The sequence below is a fragment of the Protomyctophum parallelum genome (genome assembly GCF_964188405.1).
Source record: "Protomyctophum parallelum genome assembly, chromosome: 13".
NCBI classification, from domain to species: domain Eukaryota; kingdom Metazoa; phylum Chordata; class Actinopteri; order Myctophiformes; family Myctophidae; genus Protomyctophum; species Protomyctophum parallelum.
The window spans coordinates 43,011,745-43,036,253 of NC_139708.1; the positions used below are offsets into that span (position 1 = coordinate 43,011,745).

Genomic DNA, 24,509 nt, shown 5'->3' on the forward strand with positions numbered 1-24,509 from the left:
TCCCAAGTTTTTTGAGGGGGTTCCAAATTTGACCGTTACAGGTCTCTGTAATGCTGAGTGCACAGATTAAACCAAAATAATCGACCGTATACAGGTCCATGTGAGTCACACATTTGAAAATATTAAAAAGTTTAAGAACCACTGGACCATATATATGCCATCCTCAGTGTTTGAATCTGGACCACTGCTTGTCTCGGTCTGTTAAAGATCCTCAGTGTTTGAATCTGGACCACTGCTTGTCTCTGTCTGTTAAAGGCACATAAATGACCTCCATCAGGGCCTTCTTCTTGGTGCTGCCGTCCTCCTGCTTGTCGTGCTGCTCCAGCGTCTGGTTGGCCCCCATCTTGCCCACGGGCAGGATCAGCCGGCCGCCCGGCTTCAGCTGCTCCAGGAGCGCCTGGGGCACAGTGGCTGCCGCCGCGCCCACATGGATGGCATCGTAAGGCGCCTCCTCTGGGTAGCCCAGTCGCCCGTCTCCCACTACCAGCTTGACTCTTCCCGACACAATCAGGCTCGGGTCGTCTTTATTCACGTTGATTATAGAGTCATCCACCAGCTCTTTGATGTGATCTATTCCTACCACCTTCCCCCGGGCGCCCACCATTCGCGCAAAGCACACGGAGAGGATTCCACTGCCGGAGCCCACGTCCAGAACCTTGGCTCCCTCGCACAGCTTGTCCTGCAGGAGCTCCAGGGCGTACGCGTGCATGTGAGGAGCACTGATGGTTGCTTGATAGCCTATGGACTGTGGAGTGTCCTTATATGGACTAGACTTGGAGTAGTGGGCTCGGTCGGTGGCCAGCATGACTTCGTAGACCATGTCTGACGTGATGATGTGACTTTTGCGGAGTTTGCCGACGAGCTCCGCCTGGCTGTCTCCGCCACATTCCCACGCCATGATTAAACACTTATATGCGGAGCACGAACCCAGAAGCAATATAAGAAATTGGGGAGTGACGTCATAGTGTCAACGTCATGTGGTTGCGGCGTGCACCAGTTTGCCTGTCCCGCTCCAAACACACACATGTGCTTACATGCACTATTTAGATGTAAATAATAATAAAAAGAATATTGCTAATATATGTGAAATTTGCCCTCTGCATTTACAACTACTGGGAGCAGCCATTATACCGCCTCCTCAGAGCAATCTTTTCTCAGGGACGATCGACACATTCAAATAAATAAACTACTAATACTAATACTACTATACATTATTTTTCCCCAAATTATATATATTTATTTCAACATATCATTAAAACAATCCCTTAGTACAAAGTGTCAAAGTAATACTATTAATGGCAATAAACAAAATCAACAACATACATAATATAACAAAACAAAAACAGACAAACAGAGCACTGCCATACATTGTGCATTTCTTTCATCTTGTACATTCTTGTGTTTGATCTTTGTTTTCACCGGTCCTTTTAGGTAATCTGTGAAGGGAGTCCATGTTTTTACGAATGTCTTGTGGGATCTGGTTCTCTCCATCTGTATGATTACAGTCATCTCATTAAGCCACTTCATGAAGCAAGGAGGAGAGGATGGTTTCCAATCCAACAGAATTATTCTCTTCGCTGCAACCATTCCAAGCATCAAAGCTTTGTGTTCTTCATCTGTATATTTTAAAGCATTCTCTGAACATCCAAATAAAGCCAATTGAGGGTCAATTATTGTTTTATACACTTTAGAAAACCATTCAAAAGTCTTTGACCAAAAACTGTGTAGCTGTGAACAGAGCCAAAATAGATGTGTTAGGCTGCCCTCTGCTGTGTTCCATCTATCACACATCGGAGAAGTTGTAGTAGGATAGATAGATCCTGTACAGTTTTGTCTTGGAATAGTGCAATCTGTGCATGACTTTATATTGTATTAGCTGATATCTGGCATTAATGGAACAATAATGTATTCTCGATAAACCCTTCTTCCAGATTTCATCATTCATCTCCATTCCCAGTTCAGAGACCAAAGCTTCCCTCAAGTGGTTGGTAGATACAGGAGTAGTAAAGACAGATACAAAACGAGAAATAATTTGCTTATAGTCAGGGGGAAGTTGTAGAAGCTTATTAAAAGCATTGCTCTCTGGTATGTTTTTAAATTGTGGGATATATTCTCTCTGACATGTCTAATTTGAAGATAGTGTGACTGGGGTAGCTCAAATTTCATTCTTGATGTATAAATCTCCAACAGTGGAAAGCCCTTTAGTAGCCCAGTCAGTGAATACCTATCTGAGTCTGATGGTGGAAATGGGTTTTTACAGATAGGGGTATAGATAGAGACATCGGGCAGTTTGAGGGTAGATTTGATTTGTTTCCAAATCTTCAATGAGTTTTTTACCATAAAACCCTCCCCAACCATTTTGCTTGGTGACTCCGTTCTTTAGAAAAGCATGGCAGAAAGGGAATATGTAGTTGATGCTGTTTATATCAAGCCATTTAATATTTTCTGAGAGTCCCCATTGCCAGTAGGTCAGGGCCCTGGCATTACATGCCCAGTAATAGTGTCTGAACACGGGTAGGTTTTGATATGAGACTATAGCTTTGTATCCCCATACAAATGGTAAGATAGAGTCCAATTTATTGAATAATTTTGCAGTGAGAAAAATTGGCAGGTTTTGAAAAAATCTCGGTAAAGCCACCATCTTAATAGCATTGATACGGCCCATCATGGATAATGGTAGGATCCTCCAATTTTCAATATTGCTTTTCAATTTTTCAATCCTTTCTCAAAACTTTTTAAGCCCAAGGTAAGTGAAGTGGTCCTCAATTAGGTTAAATGGCAATGAGGTGATGAAATCTATACATAACTGAGGATACGTCCCCGGTGCATCCATGCGACGTACTTTCGTTCTGAGGTATTCTATGTATAGTGACTCATAGGAATAGACTAACTATGTGACAACCAGCCCAGGTATAGTGTCTGGTGCTGGGAGTCTGGTGCAACGCACAGGTCCTGGCTGTACTCCTGGTGAGAGCAGGAGTGGACCTGGTGAGACGTTGGAGGGGCCCGGACTGGAGTCAACCCACAGAGCCTAGTCCCTCCACTTGCCAGAATTGTGCCTCCCAGCCCCGGCAGATTAGATCCGGAGTGGTCCCAACGGATTGTGTGGCCCTGGTCTTTCCCTCGAGGGTAGCTACTGGGACGTAAATCGGGACCTGGCATAACGGGGATTGTAGGCGTGATGTCACGAGGCGTGATGGGCCGCACTAATAATAATGTATTTTTTTTAACATATTTTCCAGTGAGGAGAAAACATATTCCAACATCATGGATAATCTGTTGAGGAAGGTTTCTTCGTGGCTAGATGATCAGAGAGCCTGTGCAGCTCAACTGAGACAGCTAGCCAGGGAAATGGATTCAGCCCATGAGAGAGTTCTACGACGGGTCATAACGGGTATCATAGGTGGATGTCTTACGGTGGCAGCAGGTGTGGCTACTGTGGTCTCCGCTGGAGCAGCAGCACCTTTGGTGCCTTTGGCAGCTGGAGTTGGAGCACTTGGTGTAGTGACTACACTGACAGCTGAACTCACTGAATCAATGCTTGGATCGCATTCTTTGAGAGAAGCAGAGAGGTTGGTTCTGAAGAGTAAGAATGAGGAAGAGGAAATCAGGAGAGAGCTGCATGCAGAGCCTGTATCAACAAGGAGGGGGGTGGGGTGCTACACCACACAGTGAAGAGGATGCAGTGGCCTGCATAACGAGAGCTCTAGAAGCACGTCAAGGAAAAAACTATGGGAACATTCTGAGCTTGCTAAACAACGGGAAGACACTCGTCTCGGCGATATAGGCCTACAAGTTGTTTTATCCAGGAGCAGCAGCAGGTTCCATAGCGTTGGCTAATTGGAGGTAGCTTTGGAGTAAGTTAATACATTTAAAAAAAAAACACAACTCACTCAATATATAATGAGATCACAACACAAGCCAGTAAAATGTATGTATATTTAGAACAGTGGTTCCCAAATGATTTCATGTCAAGGACCCTCAAATTGACAGAAGATTTTTACTAGCAGTGATTCTCGACCTGTTTAATTTCAAGGACCCCTGTTTGACATGCATTCGTCTACGGAACCCCATTTAATGGCAGAAATGCCATTAAATGGGCCTATTAAGGCCAATTTGGTATTATTTGTACACTCAGAGTTACAGAACCATAAGAATCCATTTGGTTCCAAACTATCATTTAGCTGGGGACCCCTGGAACTCCCTCAGGGACCCCTGGGGGTCCCCGGACCCCACTTTGGGAACCGCTGACTTAGAACACTGCATATCTCCACACGTTCTTCTTGTTTAACCTTAGAAAACCCGGGTGACTTTCACCGATGCAGACAGTTGTTTATATGATTTTCATAGCTTCATGATGCTCAGTGACATCATAGATTGTTGTTTCCCTGCCCACATCCCTGTTTTTGAGGGAGGCGCCAGAGCCTTAGATATAGACAGTTACGCAAACTGCGTTCACTTCATGGGGCCAGTCCAATGGCGGCTCTCCTACATAGACTTCTATTGAGCATGGAGACAACCAACTGGAAAGAAGTAGGCAGAAATGCATTGGACTCAGGGCAACAGCCCAGCTTTAATGATCTTAAATCCCTTTATTTTAGATTGTTTCGTAGTAATCGTAATCGTACAACATAAATATTAAAGAGACTTTAGTTGTTCCTGTACAATACTTTGTCAACAGTTGTCATGTTGCACAAAATAGCATAAAATAGCTCTTATTTGCGCCGACCTCGTTGAAAACAATGTATTTCCAACTCCAGCTTGTCTCAGTTCAGGCTGCATGAACAGCGCTCGAGCATTCAGTTTCTGCCCCCTCTATATCGTAACTCTTCTATTAGATGGCTCCTATACACAGGTTTAATGTTTGTCTTTAGTTCAATGTTTGTTTTGTAAACGCCAATGACAATGAAGGGAAAACTTACGTCATAATGTAACACATTACGTCATATTGTCTCTTTATTGTTAATGGCGTTTAATGTTTGTGTTGGCACCTTTTGTTTTACATCACCATTACAACATCACTCTGTGAGTTAGACTTTAATATATTAGCGCCCGGCCCTCACTTCACAGGGGTGTGATTTTGTTTTTCTATGGACAGATTTTTGCGTGAATTTCACCTGGATTTCCAGTGAAAAGACCCATACACCCACAATGGTCTTATTCTTTCCCCCCACTGGACAATTCTCACATGTCTCAGGAACCAAAGGAGAAGTTCTCAAATCAGGAATACATTATATCATTTGTTTTGTAACATTAAAAAAACATATCTATTTTTGAGTGGTGCAACCACAGGGTGCAGCCACTCCAATTCCCAGCTTTGTCCGTCACTGGCTGTGTCCCTGCATCCCTATGTTTAGGGTACCAAATGGGGGCACTGTTGCACCACTCACTTCAGACAGGTCTGATTTTTGTTTTGTTCTTTTTTTGGTTAAATTTCATGTTGAAATATTAAATAATAGTACCTCAAATTGCCATGTATTGCTGTACTTTTGCTGTATATTTTTATGGAATATATTCAGATATAATACACCAGTTTTAGTACTGGTTTGACAAAAGTTGGGTTTAGTGTTCGACTAGATATTATCTCTATATGTATCTCTTCTCATCTCATCAGGTGGTTCACAACTTCACATGTAACACAGACATTGTTTCAAATACATTTATTTTGAGGCAATGTCAATAATAAATATTCTGTGCTGGTTGTGTTAGTTGGATGTGAGCTGACCCCCAAGTTTCTCCGGTCAGAGAGAGTATATGTGACACCAAGGTATATTTCAACAATGTGGTAGTTTATTTCTCCTTAATCCATGGTTTCTACAAACAGAGAACCAATGGAATGCATTGGAAACTAGTATGCAACAATAAAGTGAACAGCAATGAATGACGGTTAGGCTGCAGGCAATTATGTAGCTTTCATCAACATAGTAGCAAATGAGTGGTATAACTTTAGGCACCAAAGCATACATTTGTATTAGGCAAAGTCAACAGAATACATTTGAAGTCAATAATACAGTACAGGGGAACAAAGGCTTACTTTGGTCAAGTATGCATGGCTGAGGCTGGAGTAGTGGGTAGACTCTGAGATCTGCAGGTGCTGCATGTTGCCTGTGTGAAGGCTGGAGACTGAGTGAGGAGTGTGCAGGGGTGAGTTGCTGGTTATATGTGGCACACCTAAACTGTGATTGGCTAATGAGTTCAGTGGTGTGATGGCAAACACATGTGTGATTGTGGATGCAGGGAATGGGAAATGTCCACCAGAGGCTGCCATTCTGACAGCATGGTAAATAAATGGTAAATGGTGCATTTATATAGCGCCTTTATCCAAGGCGCTTTACATAGATTGTGCATTACATTCACCCATTCACACACACATTCATACACCGATTGCGGCGGAAGCCATGCAAGGTACCAACCAGCACATCGGGAGCAATTTGGAGTTCAGTGTCTTGCCCAAGGACACTTCGACATGTAGCCAGGAGGAGCCGGGATTCGAACCGCCGACCCATAGATCATTGGACGACCTGCTCTACCTCTTGAGCCACAGTCGCATGGATATAATTCACAACAGTCAATGTCTGTGTGAACATTTATATGCTCAAAATCCTAGCACACACGTGACACTATTTCTTTGTCTAACTCCTCAGATTAGTGTGGGAATTCTCATGATGATGAGTTTTAATAAGGACCTGAAGGACATCATGAAGGAGGTCATACGAATGGACAAGGGAGGAGGGAGCTCTGTCGGTAACACTCTGAGAGACGCTGCCAACAAGATAGAGGTGTCTGCAGAGAGGCTGAAGAGCGACGTTGAGGATGCCAGACGTAAGTTTATTGTTGACTGTGTATAACGGTTATTATCACAGTTTACTATGAAAACCTGTCAGTCAGTCCGTCACGCCTTGTGACACGCTCCATATATGGCCAATACAGAATTCATTCCATATGTTGATCTGACCTCATCAAACCCTGTACACTCGAGACACAACACCCGCTGCCACCCTTAGATATCCATATACTGTATGGAGCTGACCTGTTCTGACATTCCATAATGTTGTTTGACACAGACTTATAGCATGTTATGTAGACAGCACTATAATTGTATTGTATATAGTCATAGCACGCCATGTGTATAGCATAGTAGTAAATATGTATAGTTTATATGTATAGTGTATGTATAGTTTCATTATATAGATATTCCACTGTTACTTTCTTAGCTTACGCATGTTTCATGATATTGATAAATGCTTTTATGTGATGTATTCCCATGCTTTTGTTCTTGCTTAAATGTAAATCGCTCTGGATTAAGAGCGTCTGCTAAATGCCTAAATTGTAAATTGTAAATTGTTGTTCTGACCTCAATCATCAAACCCTGTACACTCAAAGACATACACCAATAATGATACAGTTAGTTTACTTAACTGTATATTAATTATACTGTATAATAGCCTGAAGACAAAGCTTTACAAAAAAGGAAAAATAAGGTAAAGATGAATAAGTGAACTGTGTATTTACAAAACGATGAAATTAACTAAAAACATATGGAGAATATGTCCAGAAATTGAAAACAAAATGTCAAAATTAAATAAAAATAAAAACGCACCTACCTAGATAAAAGGAGAGGCATACAGGTTTCATTCAATACATCCAACACAGTTATTTAAGCTAATGTTTTATTTTTGTATCAGTCCACATCATACCCTGAAGAAGGCATGCATTTTGTTGACGAAACGTTGGTAATCTAATGTAATCTAAAAATTAAAAAATTGCATCGTGACTACCAGCTGTGCGTCCTCTCCTTCCTATTTTCACTTTTGTATCAATCACCATTATTGAATAATTTTATTATTAAATAATAGCAAGACTATAATGGCATGTTTTCTTAACAATACAATGTAATTAGTAATGACTGGTTGCTTTCACCCTCCAGGAAAACTATTGTGAGGAAGAAGAGAGAGCTTCAGGAACGGGATTTATTTGATTTGATTTATTGTCAGATTTATATTGAAGGGATAGCCCCTTGAGAAGCAGCGTGTCATTTTCGAGGGGGTCCCGCATCCCGATATATATATATATCGGGATTCGGGACCCCCTCGAAAATGTGTGTGTGTGTGTGTGTGTGTGTGTGTGTGTGTGTGTGTGTGTGTGTGTGTGATGGTTTTATTGTACCAAGTTTTATTATTTTTCGTTGAATATGTCTATATGCCTCTTCAACAGGTCAAATCAAATTGTGTGTGTGTGTGCGTGTGTGTGTGTGTGTTGGTTTTATTGTACCATGTTGTATTATTTTTTGTTGAATATGTCTATGCCTCTTCAAGAAGTCAAATCAAATTGTGTGTGATGGTTTTATTGTGTTTTATTGTACCATGTTTATAATTATAATGTATATTGTACCATGTTTATAATGTATACATTGTTTACTTGAGTAAACTGCAGTTGTGTTGAACACATTTACAATGGTATTCTTATTCATCTGTACCTGCAATGTTTAAACCTGAGTTTTAATATTATGGACACCAAATTACTTTATTCTTTTTAATAATATTTATTTATTTGTTCTGTCCTATTTGTTTGTTAGAAATTGATACTTTTTTTACTCATCATTTCTTTGAAATTGATTTATTTTACTTACTATTTCTTGAAATTGAGTTTTTTTTACTAATTGTGTGATAATTGATTTACATTTATAATGTTTTTCTTTTAAATTGATTAATGACATTACTTTAAATCTATTATAAATGTCACTTTTGTTGCCATAGTGTATAATCTGCTCAATACATCGAGTAGATTATATACCGTATATATATGTGTATATATATATATATATATATATATATATATATATATATGGTAACAAAATTACATTTATAAAATATTTAAAGTAATGCGATATCAATTAAAACAATACATTTCAAAGAAAAATATTATAAATTTAAATCGATTATAATCACACAATTAGTAAAAAATACTCAATTTCAAGGAAATAGTAAGTAAAAATAAATCAATTTCAAAGAAATGATGAGTAAAAAATAATCAATTTATAACAAATAATTAGTAAATGTTAATCAATTTAAATCAAATTATGAGTAAATAACAATCAATTTCAAACAAATAATTAGTAAATTTAAATCAATTTCAAATAAATGATGAGTAAAAAATAATCAATTTCTAACAAATAATTAATACATGTTAATCAATTTAAATCAAATAATGAGTAAATAATAATCCATTTTAAACTAATAATTAGTACATTTAAATCAATTTAAATCCAATGATGAGTAAAAAATAATCAATTTTAAACAAATAATTAGTCAATTTAAATCAATTTCAAATAAATGATGAGTAATAAATAATCAATTTCTAACAAATAATTAATAAATGTTAATCAATTTCAATCAAATAATGAGTAAAACTTAATCAATTTCTATCAGAATCCAGTCAAATTATGAGTAGAAAATAATCAATTTCAAAGAAATAGTTAGTAAATATAAATCAATATCTACAAATATCTAGTAAATATAACTCATTTTTCAGAGCTTAAATTCTATTCAATGTTATTAGATGTCACACTGTGACAGCATTTTTAATGAGTAAAACCTAGTCATAGTTTTTACAGTGTTGTTTACAACAGGGTCCACATTGTTCAATTCATCAAAACATTTAGAGACATACAAATAGACACTTCTATGTAGTTAAAGAACAGAACAGGAATTCATCATATAGGAAGCAAAAAGGGAAAAGATACATATACAGTGAGGGGAAAAGGGAGGGGGGGGATTCAGATTTTACAGAGGCCAGTTTCGAATTGCAGCCATCCGTAGGTGCCCTTTGAGAGCGGTTTTGAAGGAGTCAAGGGATTCACATGTCTTAATGACACACACACACCCACACCATCAATCACAGATAGAACACTCGTTTGATACGTGTGTATGAGGCCTGTCTTGGAGATCCATTATGACCATTATGGTGGGAGGGCCTTGCATGTCAGTGTGGCCACCAGTCGTGTCCTGAACTTCTTGCAAAGTAATATGTAGATGAGTGGATCAAGACACACGTTCGTGGCGGACAGCCACATGCAGGTGCTGTGCGATGCATATATGTTGATACTTTTGTCGCAGCCGTGACTTGTGGTGTTTCGGGTTCGGTTCAGTATGTGGTGAACGAGCAAAAAGTGGAAGGGGGCGAAGCAGACGAAGAACACCACTAATACCACAAAGACCTTGGCTTTGGTTTTGCGAAAGGCCGCTTCGGAGTTGCTGCTCATGGTGGCTTTGTAGGACTTGTACACCGTCCGGCTGATGAACGAGTAGCAGACCACCATCAGAGCCAGCGTGCACCAGAACACCACCTGGACACAATACATCAGCCAAAAAGCACATACAGTGGGCAAAATTAGTTTGTGTGCAAGCTCATGTGCATCACGTCTCCATAAAGAGAATGAAAAAAAGAATAGGGGAGCAAGGGGGAAGAGAATGGAAAAACTAAACAGGTAGCTACATATTTACACATATCCATTATCCACCCATTAAGTATGTACGTGTGTACGTAAGTATGTATGATGTGTACATGATATTAATGAATATATTCAGCGATTCTTCGCAACAAAAACTATCTATGTAAGTACAATATGAACAAGTGTCATATATATGAACACAGGTTGGTCCTATGGGGAAAAACAATTAGTCTTCTATGAGTACAGAAATATTGTATACCTTCATGTCCTAATTAGTTAAAACATGACGTGACAGGAACAATAGCACCCTCTTTTGGTTATTTTCCTTTGCGCTCAAATATGTCCTTGAGAGATTAGGTTGTGACAAGCATGGTCCGACAGGGTCATTGCTTAAAAGAAAGGTCTGTGCATCTCTATATTAGAGACGAGTGACGTTAAAACGCTACTTTAATGTTACACCCAGTATTACAGTATATCACCAAGTTTACATGTGTGTGTTACCTGCACAAGGTAGAGTGATCCCTTATACACCTTCAGACCATACTCGCTCATCATGGAAAAACATTGCAGTTCGCCTGGAACAATGGGGTGCAGTGGTGGCTTGTTCATCAGGACGATGTTTGCTATCGCTAGAGATGACAACACCAGCCAGACGGCGGCACTCAGCGCCTGACCCACCCTGACCTTCTGCACAGCGTAATCCCCGAATGGCCAGACTATCTTCAGGTAGCGGTCCAGACTAATGAGGCCCAGGAAAGCGATGCTGGTGTACATGGAGAGGTAGTACACTTTGGTCGAGTAGCGGCAATAGGCCACACTCAGGCCCAAGGGGCTGACGCCTGCATAGTACAGCACCTTCACGGGGATGCCCAGAGTCATGAGAATGTCAGCCACGATCTGTTGGCGAAGGAGATTTGACATTTGATAGGTATATAGAGCTGTATTGATACAGGCGAGAATAAATGAATTTGCCAGAGGCAGCAGATACTGCAAAGGCAGTGACACAAAAGAACAAAATAACAAAAAAAAGGGAAAAAATAGATTTGAGAGAAAACATACCATGAAGGTATTTACTTGTTACATTAACCCGTCGATATTAATATTATATAATTATTATCAATAACATAGTTATGTGTTCTCTTGTCATTCGTCAATTATTTGGGGACCCACGTGCACTATCCTCGCGTGTCGTCCCCCCCCCCCCCCCCAGTGTCTCCATCCACAGGTTGAGAGTTGCTGCTTTACCTTTGCCTTCACTCACCAGGTTCTTTAGATAGACCACAAATGTGGAGTTAGAGGGGATGTTGAAGAAGACCCATGCAGCCAGGCTGTTCAGTGCCAGGGACACTAGAAACACGATGCTGTACAAGCAGGGGAAAACCACAGTGATCACGTAAGCTGTAGGACCGCACCTGCTGGTGTTGTTGGACGCTGTGGAGTTCATCTCTACAACCCTTGGTGGACCTTGAGAGTGGATGGGAGTTCAGAGAGATGATGGAATGAAAAAAAGAGGACAGTAGAGGAATGTAAATATATGGTAAATATTTTAAAAAAAAATGTCTCCACCAGGCCGAAGGCTTGGGGAGAGAGTATGTTTTGTCTTTGCTCTGCCAGGTCGAGCACTTCTTTCATCCACTCAACACTTGTCAGGAATACAGTTTGAGTTTTGGTTCTGGCCTGGGCCTGTGTCTGTGTAGTAATGTATTGGCTGCATAGGTGCCATGCAGTAACTGCAGTTGCATTAAGGCCTAGTCATAGTCTTGATTTTCGGTGGTGAGGTGACCAAAGGTGACTAAAGGTACTTAGTTACTTTCGACAACTGCTTAACCCATTTTGGGCGGGAACCCCTTTTTGTGTTTTAAACATTGTGTTATAATTTAGCTATTGAAAAATAGCAGATCTACAAGCTCATAGCGCGCACCACTAATACAGAAACATGTCAGAAAACTGTCAGAATTTAGAAGATTTTTTATTAATTTCGACGTCAGGCCTAAATTCTCTGCTCCTCAGTCCCTCCAGTTTGCCTGCATTCAGTTTAGTTTGTTTTTGAAGACCTATATATACCTGGATGTTGACCGCCATTTTGCTTGCTGGATATTGGATTCGTTGTTTGTCAGGACATGACATTTGACACCATTCTCTATGAGCTGCTAATCTTTGCATAAAACCCTGTTTAACCTTCAGCCTGTTTCCGTGCGCTTCTGGGTCCAAAAAACATATCCTGACAAAATGTAAGTTATGTCTATAACTATGGATCTATGAGACCGAACGATGACCGTCACTACGGTCTTAACAACGAATGATGCCCTCATCTTCCTCTTCTCGAGATCAAAATATCAACATTGTCATGCCCACATGACCCGTAGAAGGCGGTCTCACCGTATAAGTTATGGCCGGTGCGGCCGGCTCCGCCTCCAGCCTCGAACGCCTCATAACGTTCCGAGCGACAGGAGATAGTGACGGTCATCGTTCGGTCTCATAGATCCATAGTTATAGACATAACTTACGATCTATATCGACCTCACTCTGACCGTCACTACGGTCTTAACAACAGATGACTTATACCAACCGGGTCGCGAGGACAGGGTACTCAGCCCCATCACCATCTCGCTGGGCAGCTGCAAGCAGGACGGTGGAACCCAGCGATAGCAAGCCGTCTGGCCACTCTCCTGACAGAGCATCCAGGCCCTAGGGGCCCCCTGACCCGTCAGGGAGAACCATAGCTCGCAGTGAGCATTCTCTCGAGAGGCGAACAGGTCTGCTCGGGCCCAGCCGAAGCGGGTCCATATCTGTGAGATCACCTGTGGGTGGAGTCTCCACTCGCCGGAGAGGGGGCCGGACCTGGACAGAAGGTCTGCTGCAGTGTTCACCACTCCCGGCACATAGATTGCCCTGAGGGAGGCCAAGCGAGGCGTGGCCCACCACAACAGATCCTGAGCCACCTGTAGGCAACGAAGTGACCTCGTGCCCCCCTGGTGATTTATATGATAGACCGCTGAAGTGTTGTCTGATCTCACCAGGACATGCTTGGAGGAGAAGGGGAGGAGAGCCCTGAGGCCGAGATGAACAGCCCTCAGCTCCAACACATGAAAAGCACATCTGGGTCATCCTCCGGGCCAGGCACCCCCCTGAAGCAGCAAGGGCAGAATCCATTTGTTCCGGCAAACGGGCCGGCGATAGGTCGGCCGGTCCGTGGGTAGGTCGGCCGGTCGTTTGATAGGTCGGCCGGTCCGTGGGTAGGCCGGCCGGTCGTTTGATAGGTCGGCCGGTCCGTGGATAGGTTTAGGTTTAGGATAGTTTTTTTTTTTTTTTTTTTTTGTTTTGTTTTGGGGGGTTCCCCAAGGGACCCCCAAATGGTAACTGTGTCATTTCTCTACCGTTTTGGACGGGGGTGGGCTCGTTGCAATCGTGTCGCCCCCCTGGGGGCGTCTTTGGGGGTCTCAAGGTTTGGGGACCCCCAGGAACCCCCAAATGGTAACTCTGTCATTTCTCTACCGTTTTGGACAGGGGTGGGCTCGTTGGAATCGTGTCGCCCCACTGGGGGCGTCTTTGGGGGTCTCAAGGTTCGGGGACCCCCAGGGACCCCCAGGAACCCCCAAATAGTAACTCTGTCATTTCTCTACCGTTTTGGACGGGGGTGGGCTCATTTGAATCGTGTCGCCCCCCTGGGGGCGTCTTTGGGGGTCTCAAGGTTCGGGAACTCCCAGGAACCTCCAAATGGTAACTCTGTCATTCCTATACCGTTTTGTATGTCAAGAGTTACCATGTGGGGGTCCCCGAACCTCCTAAACCCCGATAATGCGCCCAGAGAGGCAACACGATTCCAACAAACCCCTGTCCAAAACGGTTGAGAATTGATAGTTACCATGGGGGGGTCCCTAGGGGGCCCCGAACCTTGAGACCCCCAAAGACGCCCCCAGGGGCGCGACACGATTCAAATGAGCCCACCCCCGTCCAAAACGGTAGAGAAATGACAGAGTTACCATTTGGGGGTTCCTGGGGGTCCCCGAACCTTGAGACCCCCAAAGACGCCCCCAGGGGGGGGGACACAATCACAACGAGCCCACCCCCGTCCAAAACGGTTGAAAAATGACAGTTACCATTTGGGGGTCCCTGGGGGGTCTCGGGAGGTCTCTGGGGGTCCCCGAACCTTGAGACCCCCAAAGACGGTGGCGGGCGGCAGGGGAAGTGCCGGCACGTGCCGCGAAGTGCCGGCATGTGCCGGGAGATGCCGGTACGTGCCGGGATGTGCCGGCACGTGCAGGAAGGTCCTGGCATGTGCCGGTGGGTGGCGGGGGGTCCCTGTGGGTCCCCGAGCCTTGAGACCCCCCAAACACCCCCAGGGGGGGGGGGAGACACAATCACAACGAGACCACCCCCGTCCAAAACGGTTGAAAAATGACAGAGTTACCATTTGGGTATTTTGAGTTGATTCATAGTAAGATAAACACCTAATCTACTCTGCATCTGGTTGCCTGCTTTTGGGTTCTACTCCGTAACCTAATCCTGACAGTCTGCATTGTGTTTCACAATGGGACCTGCTGTATCAATTCTCTGAACATTGTTAAGAAGGCACTTTTTCAGCAACACCTCTTTCCTACCCAGAGCTAGTGCCTCCTATAATAGTGACCTATAGGCGGCCGCCTAGGATGTCATTTTGAGGGGATGTCGCCAAAAAAGTGCATCATCCTTACGTGTGTTTTCATTAAAAGTCTGGGCCTCAGTCCCAGCATCACAGACAGAAGAGGAAAAGCAGCAAAGCTCTGCTGACAAGCACGTCATGTTTGAAGGCACCAATAAGGCTGTGACAAAATATATACCAGCTCCAAGTAAACTGCAGTCTCCTATAAGAACACAACAGTCCTTTTAAGGACCACAGACCATCTTTTCCAAGAAAGAGTTTATCCAAATAAGATAAGCAAAAGCAAATTTTTCATCAACATATCTCTTCTACCCAGAGCTGGTGCCTCCTATAATAGTTACCTAGGATGCCATTTTGAGGGGGTGTCGCCAAAAAAGTGGCTGGATCATCCTTACCTGTATTTTCATTTGAAGTCTCATGCAGCCTCAGTCCCATGCCTCACAGACAGAAGAGGAAAAGCAGCAAAGCTCTGCTGATAGCTGATCATCCTGAAATGCTTGATCCTGCACACAGCATGCAGTCTTATACTCACCCACCTCCAAAAGGAAGTAACAGCCCCTTTACTCGCCCATATGCGTGCATGTGTGTGTGTGTGTGTGTGTGTGTGTGTGTGTGTGTGTGTGTGTGTGTGTGTGTGTGTGTGTGTGTGTGTGTGTGTGTGTGTGTGTGTGTGCATGTGTGCAGTGTGGACGTGGGTGGACACATGCACAGTGTTGGCAAGTAACTTAAGTAATATAGTACTTCCAGTAACAGAAGTTGTTCAAAGATTGCGTTTCATTATCTTTACAGGTGTGGTTTTCATTTAGACTGTAATTAATTAATTAATTCATACACAGTAAAAGTCTTAGTGTTCATTTAATTCAAATGAGTGTACAAATGGACCCATCATCATGTGTACACTATACAGTACACTTTTTAGAGTTAAATAAACACTGCAGAAAATGGGAGGGGGGACTGCTTATGTTGAAAATGCAAAGTAAGACTTTTGGGGACAAAAAATGCAATTACTGGAGGCGAGAGAAAAAAGTAATAAGTAAAGTAATAAGTGACTAGTTACTTTTCTCAGGGAGTAATAAGTAGTGTAACTTTATTCCTTTTTTAAAAGTAATACGTAATAAGTAGTATATTAGTGTTAAAGTAATATTTTGCCAACACTGCACATGCATGTGTGACAGGATGATTGATTGATTGGACTCATTAGTCCAATGCCTAGATGATGAGGATGGCGTACATCTTCTCTGTCCCGCACAGGGATGCCCATTGAGGCCTGGAGAGAGAAAACAGGCAGTAGGCTAAGAGTAAAATGATGATATGAAGGATAAGGTGAAAATATGAATGATCCGGCCTGGCTCATAGTTCAGGAGAATATGGGACATTGACCACTGGGCATTAGTTTGTAAACAGATAAGACATTTTATCTATCAATGATCTGAATTATAGCCAACTACGCCACCTGGGGAGTTGCACCCCAGGAGATATTTACTAAAATATAATAGGCCTACTGAACACCCGGAGCACTTAATGACTCCCCAACACAGATTCATTATACAATACCATGATAGGGCATAGGTTATACATAGTTTATATGAATTCAGGCAGAGACGTGTGTAGGCCTACCAAAATATACTAACATCTTTATTAAGTTAAATGGGTATTAAACAATAAAACAATTACAACTACTGCATCTGCCAAGGTCTACTGTGACATGGACACAGATGGAGGGAACTGGACAGTCATCCAGAGAAGAGTGGACGGCACTGTGACCTTCTACAGACCCTGCAGGCTCAGTACAAAGCATGGGTATTAATCAGGCTATAGTAGCCTACTGGCTGGGACTGGAGAACATGCACATCCTTTATCCTTACCAACAAAAAGTATCAGCTGAGGGTGGACGTGGAAGACTTGAGGGAAACACAGCGTTTACCTCTTACTCCTCAAATGTAATAGATAGACGGATCATGAGTTGGTGTTTTGTGTTGTATTGTTGTGTTGCATGAATGTTGTATGCTGTGAATGTATGCAATAATATGGAAAAATATGTTATTTGAATGATTTGTTTAAGAGTAGCTGCTGTGATTCACAGTTTGGGGATCTAATAAATACATAAACATCTCTCTCTGTGGGTTCTGAGGCTGACGGCTACAGTACAAGCTACAGGTTGCACGTTTGCTGGCTTCAACAATGGAGGGGCAGGACACTCACCTCACAATGGAATGAAATTCACGACCTTTGACAGTCAGTGATCAGGACGCGTATACATGAACGACTGTGCAAGTTATTTTTCACGGTGCATTCAAATGTCACTATAAAAACATCAATGCACGGTCTTTTCCTCTGGGGACAGATGCCTGAAACATGCACAATGTGTAGTCTGGAGCCACTGCATGGGTTGGGGTTACTCCCTGACGGTTGTAGCGATGAAGATCAGACGTGTTCCTTGTTTAGGTTCATATCCATATATTTTTGAAGAGCACAGCTGTCCTATAAAAGGCATGATGCAATGTTTACTCTTTTACTGGTCATACTAAGCAGAACAGCACATTATAAATAGTCAATACCATACTTAGTTAGTAAATGTTAATACATAGGATAGTGAGAAAAAAGATGAAAACAAACGAGAAGATAAATGTGGCTATTATGTAGCCATTTTCGGTTTGATGTAGGCCTATGCACATATTTAGTCACCTTTTATGTTTTGGACGTGCGACAGACAGATTTGAACCGTCAGCCTTATGTTCCTGAAATTTTCTCCTCAGGGGATTGTCATTGTGAGTTTGTGACGCACATTTCCCGTATTTTATCAGAGTTGGCATGTTTTTCGAAACCCTGCAGTCTCTCTGAGAAATCAAGACGCTTGACTTCTACCTGCTCCCTGGTGAGCTGCCCTGTAGCGCTCCTGTTACTTAAGTTAGGATGGGTTAAATGCAGGAGGGTTGTTCTTACAATTTCCTTTTGGCAAACCTCCACCAGTATAATGAAATATTATTCAGTTTTCTTCCTCATGTCTTCACTATAATCGTTCACCATGGGTGTGACTTATTTATTGATGCTAGTAGTTTCCTTCGCTTGTCCACCAGTTATATAACAATATTTATAATTTTGTTTAATTTTATAGAGCTACACGGCTAATAACTAATAGCAAAACAATTAAAAAGTGTAACACCTCTGTCTTGTTCCATCTTATCTAGTGAACATTCGAAGTTGAATATCTAGTCTGGGCGTTCCGCGTTCATGCTCTCATTGTAGGTTGATAAAGTCATGCTGTTGAAATACTTTAAATCAAATTACCACATTCTCATTTATTGTGATAGATCTTTATTGATCCCTGTGTTAGGGATCAAAGGACACGTCGGGAAGATGGGAACAGCTAAGCAGTTTGGGGTCAAGTAATCTCGCGTCACCAGACTTTCCACCTCGGAGGAAAGCCTGACCTGTGTTCCTAAATTGGGATTGTCATTGTGAGTTTGTGACGCACATTTCCCGTATTTTGACAGAGTTGGCATGTTTTTCGAAACCCTGCAGTGTCTCTGAGAAATCAAGACGCTTGACTTCTACCTGCTCCCTGTAGTGCCCAGCGCTCCTGTTACTTAGTTAGGATGGGTTAAATGCAGGAGAGTTGTTCTTACAATTTCCTTTTGGCATGACTCGGCCAAACCTCGAGACGCCGCAACTAAAGCACTAGAGCACGGCGAGTTTATCATCGCAACGGAGGTCCGTTCCTCTCCTGATGGCGTGAAGAGTGAGCCGTGCGACCGAGATGGAGCGGAGATGGAGTACATAGGCGTACATAGGCTACTGTCCCCCGATGACTACGGCAACGATGAGGACTGGGTGATGGGCGATGAAAGACAGCGCTCTTGTGATGAGAATCGGACAGTGAACGTGGGAACAGTTCTCAGTGATGGTCATGAGGAGGTGGGAGTCGCAACAACATCGCTTTGTGATAATTCTACATCGATAAACATTTGCCCCGTGTGCGGCAAGGGGGTACATTCTCAGGTGGATTACAAATACATTTTCATCCCTTTAAAAACAAATATAATATGTTTGTGTTCATTTCCCCCACTCTTTACAGATTTCATTTGTTTGCTCACACCACCTGCCTCATTTCCTGCATGATACTTCCACAGTAGTATAGTAATACAACACTGCATATTTATTTTATGGCGGGCATACAATGTATCACACTGGAACAATTAAGTCTTTAAAGCTATTTATTCAATCATACAATACAAAATAAACAAAAAAACATTTGGCAATTTACATGCCAATAGGTTTTACTGAAAAAATACAAAAGTTCATCTACTGATTTGATCAGTATGACATTCAAACAAGTTAGTCAGAAACACATTAGACAAAGAAATAAGTAGCTCTCACCAAATGTGAGATTTATATCAAGAAAAGTCTTAGAAAAGCTGTTCTGCTTCAAATAACATTTATTTTCCCCTCATTTTTAATCCCACGATTTTGCACCCCATTATTTTCACCCAGTGTCAATTATCTAATGTAATCCTGGGCACTAGACTCTCTATGCCAACATGGGGAGAGCAACGGACTGAACTCATGCTTCCTTCAATGCATGAGTCCAAGCCGCTTCTTTTCATCTGACAGGTGGGAGTTTCCCCGGTTGGATGTACAGTAGCACGTGGAAGAAACCAGTTTCTTTCGAGGCAGTTTAGAGACCAGGATTACTGCATGTCTTTTGTGAGGGTACCTAACCAGTAACCACGGGGATGAACACAGGGAGAACATGCACCTACCCACGGGGATGAACACGCAAACATGCAAACTCCACACTCCTCCAGAGTAATATACAAGGTCAAATAGAAGAGCTACAAGGTCACAGCTTGTAGTTTAAATAATACTACTAGCTTGAATTTCTATAGCGCCTTTCATGAACCCAAGGTCGCTTTACATAAAATAAAAAAAGGACTTAGTGAAGCCAAGTGTCCTATCGTCACAACTCACACACACACACACTCGCACGCCATTCTGGGCGTGGAGGCAACTCACACGCCATTCTGGGCGTGGGGGCAACTCACACACTTGCACGCCATTCTGGGCGTGGGGGGAAAATCACACACTCGCCACTTGCACGCCGTTTTGGGTGTGGGGGCAACTCACACACTTGCACGCCATTCTGGGCGTGGGGGCAACTCACACACTCGGCACTCGTATGCCATTCTGGCCATGGGGGCAACTCACACACTTGACACTCGTACACCATTCTGGGCGTAGGGGGAAAAAAAAAAAAATCACACACGACACTCACACGCCATTCTGGGCGTGGGGGTGAAGTTCCTCTCGTTCTGGCGGGTCGCAGTAGCCCTTCTCCAAACACGGCAGGCCATTCACCACGTACGAGCTCTCTGCGTCGGCAGCCAGCAGAAATTTGATGCCTAATTTGTCTCATTTTTTGGCATGTACTGGATGAACGGGCACCGGAATTTCAGCGGGTACAGCTGATCCTCCACGATGATCGTTTGACTCGGTACGTAACACGCTGCAGAGTTCTTCACAAAGCTCTCCCACACCTGTGAAACATAGGCGCCAACAAACTGTCCCATTAGTTAAGCCTCATAAGTTGAAAAAGTTGAAATAGTAGGAGTATTATTTTGCCAATAATAGGCCGTATTGTGAGGTCCCTTTTCGTTCAGGTCCATCCCACGGAAGGGGGACTACACAATTTTTTCTCCAAAAAAGAGATTTATAGGTAGACAGTCTAAATAAAAAAGTTCTACTCGTCCGACGCTGCAGTTATTTTATAATCCGCGATCTAAAACGGGACTATTTCTTACAAGGCGTAATAATATGTGCAAGGGGAGTGGTGTGGTTTTGGTCACGTGGACCAATCGCGTAGCCGCTTTATTCCCTTGAGTATGCGCCTAACGTCTTCGTATGCGGAAGAACTTTTTGTTGTCCATAGCAACCTAGCAACTCACTGTTGCGACGCTGTTTTCATTCTCTAAACTGGGAAAATGGGAAAGAGCCGTTGTGCGATTGACTGTACAAACAGATTAAAAAAGAACTCGGAGCTATCCTTTTACAGACTGCCGAAATGTAAAGAAAAAAGAAGTAAATGGATCGCTGCACTTCGCCGATGTAGTCATGTTTCAGGGCTACATGGATTTGCGGGTGCCACTTTCACTTTGTGTCAGGTATGTTGCTTTTTTTGTAAAACCATACGTTCAATGTAAAAGGGCCTTTTCACACAATGTCCCGTTTTAAACGAACCTAACGGAGTTCTCTTCTTGTGGACCAAGAAGTGGATTAACATAGTCCGTTACCCGGAAAGAGATCTGGTCAGGAGTAATTACTCATCAACATGTTACGTGAGTCCGTGGAAAGACTTTAATGTTAATGTTCTTATTGATCAACACACCCTGCAGTTACTGAATGTTAAGTCTCCATGGTTTCCCTCAGAATATCGTATGACACTGATTTATATGACACATTAAGAGTCCACTGATAACCACTACAGTGGTTTAATATCAAACTTTTTTTGTTTGTTTTTTTCAAGGACCCACATAACGTTTGATTGTTATTGCACAAATGGACTTACTCTGAGAGTGTACGAATGGAACCAAATGGACCCATAGTGTCAGAGTTACAGACCTGCATGTGTCCATTTGTACACTCAGGCTGTAAGGGTCCATTTGGTTCCATCTCTCAGAGTTACAGACCTGTAAGGTCCATTTGGTTCCTAAGAAGGGTCCATTTGGGGTCCAATGGGGTCCATTGGTTCCATTTGTACACAGTTACAGACATGCAGGCTAATCCTCTCTCACTCTAATGCCAGACTGGCATTAGAGTGAGACACTGGCATTTCCAGTGTGTGCCAGTGGTCACCCTTAGCACCCGTGGTTAAAGCTGCCTACCCCTGCTCTACACCAACAATGTTGTGAGCTTGTAGATCTGCTATTTTCTGCAAATGTTCCCTCCAGAATAGGGATGCTATTGTTCCAGTGGTTAATGTAAAAAAATAATCTCACAATGATTTGGCAGCCCCGTCCCGGATGAGTTTGTTTTGAGGCTGATGTCTGAAACAGGACATATGTGAAAACACCCCATATATGTAAACAAATTAATATCATATTTCTAGTAAATGTTTTTGTTGTTTTTGTTATTTAAGGGGAAAAGAGTGATGATCCTCTACATCCTGACTACGTGCCAAGGTTATTTGGTTTCACCTCCATCACTGATCGAAGTACAGCAGAGGTACAGACTGTTGTTGAAGTCCCAGGCATTGGGGTCCAGACAGAGGAAACACAAAATGACATTGCCTCATTACATGAACAGATTAAATCTTTAAATGCTGAATGTCAATCACTTAGGGATAAAGTCAACAAATTAGAAAGTGAGTTGAAACATCGTACTCTTGATCCTTCAGAATTTGATGACAGCAAAATGAAATTCTTCACAGGACTTTCATGTTGTTGTTCAATTTTGTGTCACCAAGTTTACCACCTCCTGCAAAACAGTCACTTAGTGATACTCAGAGACTTCTGCTTACACTGAGGAAGCTGCGCCTCAATCTGTCTGAGGAACTTTTAGGTTACCTCTTTGGCATTCTTTGAGTCAACTGAGGTAAGCCAAGCAGGTTCATCTTGGCAGCAGTTTTAACCTTGACCAGTCAACTTTCAACACACTGAGCAAATATGTGTGCTACCTGTATGGCCAATCATCTGCCAAAAACGTGAATGATGCAAGGTACAAATCATTCTGTACGGCATCATCAGCTTTGCCAGAACTGTCCATTCCCCCAACAAGTGATGCTCTCCACCAACATTGCAAAAGGGCAAACTACCAAGCAGCAGTGATGAGACGTTCTCTGACTAGTAGGATGTGTGCTCCTTCACCCATTGGCAGTGGATGGGGCATGGAGGATGGGGAGTTAACAGTAACATGGATGACTAGAAATCCTGCCCCTGATAGTGTGTTGCAGGTAGTCCACTGTAATTGTAAAAAAAAAAGCAAATGTGAGACTGAAAGATGTTCATGTATGTCTGCAAAACTGTCTTGCACTGATTTATGTCACTGCCAGGACTGTGAAAATGTGTCAAAAGAAACAGAAGAAAGAGGTACATGGGATGATGACTGATGAAAGTGATAGGGATGAGTAACCCAACATGTTACCATGTAGGCCTACTACTTGTTTTGTTCAAGAATTATTAAGATGTTAAAGAATTGCCACACTACCTACATCCATTTAAATGCAATGCATAAATGCAAACAGCACAGACTACTTACACAGCCAACAGAAGGTTTTATTGTGAGGCATTTGTATGCTATTTTATATTTTCATATATTTCCTTGGCAGGGGGGGGGGGGGGGTGTACAAATGACAGATGCTGTGACACTTTGCGGTACTTGTAAATAAATAAATGTTTCATACAATTATGTTGTAATCATTCTGACCTCTAGTACCTAATTTTTAGTCTTGTGCATTTTTTGCATTATTGCAATTTAGGGGGCGTGGTAACATTTGGATAGATTTTCTGCCATTTTGGTCCAAGGTGCCCTGATTTTCTTTTCTACCTTTCATTACACAGTAGGTTGAAACAGGTATGAAACATAAGCTCTTGGCACAATTTACTGTGTAGGTTTCATTGTACTGTGTGGCAAACACTTAAGTTGAAGCATATTCTTTAAGAAATATGCTACATTACATGATCTAAATTCACATATGAGTAAACTAAAGGCACCAATACTTGTTTCAGATGTTAAGTATATGCATTTGACATTTGAGAAAGATTTTGTGTTGCCAAAAACACATTTTACAAGCAAAAACAGCAGCACAAGATTTTCGTTTTTTGGTTATACACTGTTTATACATTTATGGCTTTAAAAAAAAAACAGCAGGATATTATGAGTAGAACTTTTAACCCAAAGTCTAGAAGGGTATTATCTATGAAAAAATGCATTGAATGCGTAGTTCGCTTGACATGGGAACGAAACTCATTTTCTAAGCACTTTTTCATGGGTCCCAACACGGCCTATAAGCAGCTAGTTTTGTGTACATTGTCTGGCAGATACCCAAGCCTATTTCCAATGACCATTTACAGTGAATTATCATCATAATTTTTCGACCGCGGTCGAGATCATGGATTTCACAATGCCGCCAGACTTCCCGGTCCTTCATTGCCATCCCCAGTTCCTGCTCACTGATGCATGTGTCCCTAGCGATGACATATGAGAACGACAGTTTTCTACCTCTGGTCTGCTTTGAGGCAGGACTCCAGAGAAGAAGGGAAGATATAACCTCATTGTCAGCTCTGTAGCAGTGGCCGGAAAACTGTGTTCTTCTGGATCGGACTAGTGAATTATAAGTGTATTGTGACATTTTGATAATATTTTACAACTATGACAAATACATATAATTCACTATGATCCTTGCAAAACAATGTCTGTGATTAA

The 24,509-nt window shown here is 42.3% G+C and overlaps 2 protein-coding genes across 2 annotated transcripts; both read right to left on the reverse strand.

Annotated features, from left to right (window-relative positions):
* Nucleotides 1–211: 211 nt before the first annotated feature.
* LOC310868692 (protein-L-isoaspartate(D-aspartate) O-methyltransferase-like) lies at nucleotides 212–901 on the reverse strand (the record flags this gene model as incomplete). The annotated part of the gene is made up of 1 exon (XM_083779148.1): nucleotides 212–901. The coding sequence occupies exon 1, from the start codon at nucleotides 896–898 to the stop codon at nucleotides 212–214; it is 687 nt and encodes a 228-aa protein (XP_083635274.1). The 5' UTR covers nucleotides 899–901.
* Nucleotides 902–9,958: 9,057 nt separating this feature from the next.
* On the reverse strand, nucleotides 9,959–12,917 carry LOC310868694 (P2Y purinoceptor 13-like; the record flags this gene model as incomplete). The annotated part of the gene is made up of 4 exons (XM_083779151.1): nucleotides 9,959–10,345; nucleotides 10,952–11,347; nucleotides 11,712–11,914; nucleotides 12,830–12,917. 4 exons carry the CDS (start codon nucleotides 12,915–12,917, stop codon nucleotides 9,959–9,961), a joined length of 1,074 nt encoding a protein of 357 aa, XP_083635277.1.
* Between the last annotated feature and the right edge of the window lie 11,592 nt (nucleotides 12,918–24,509).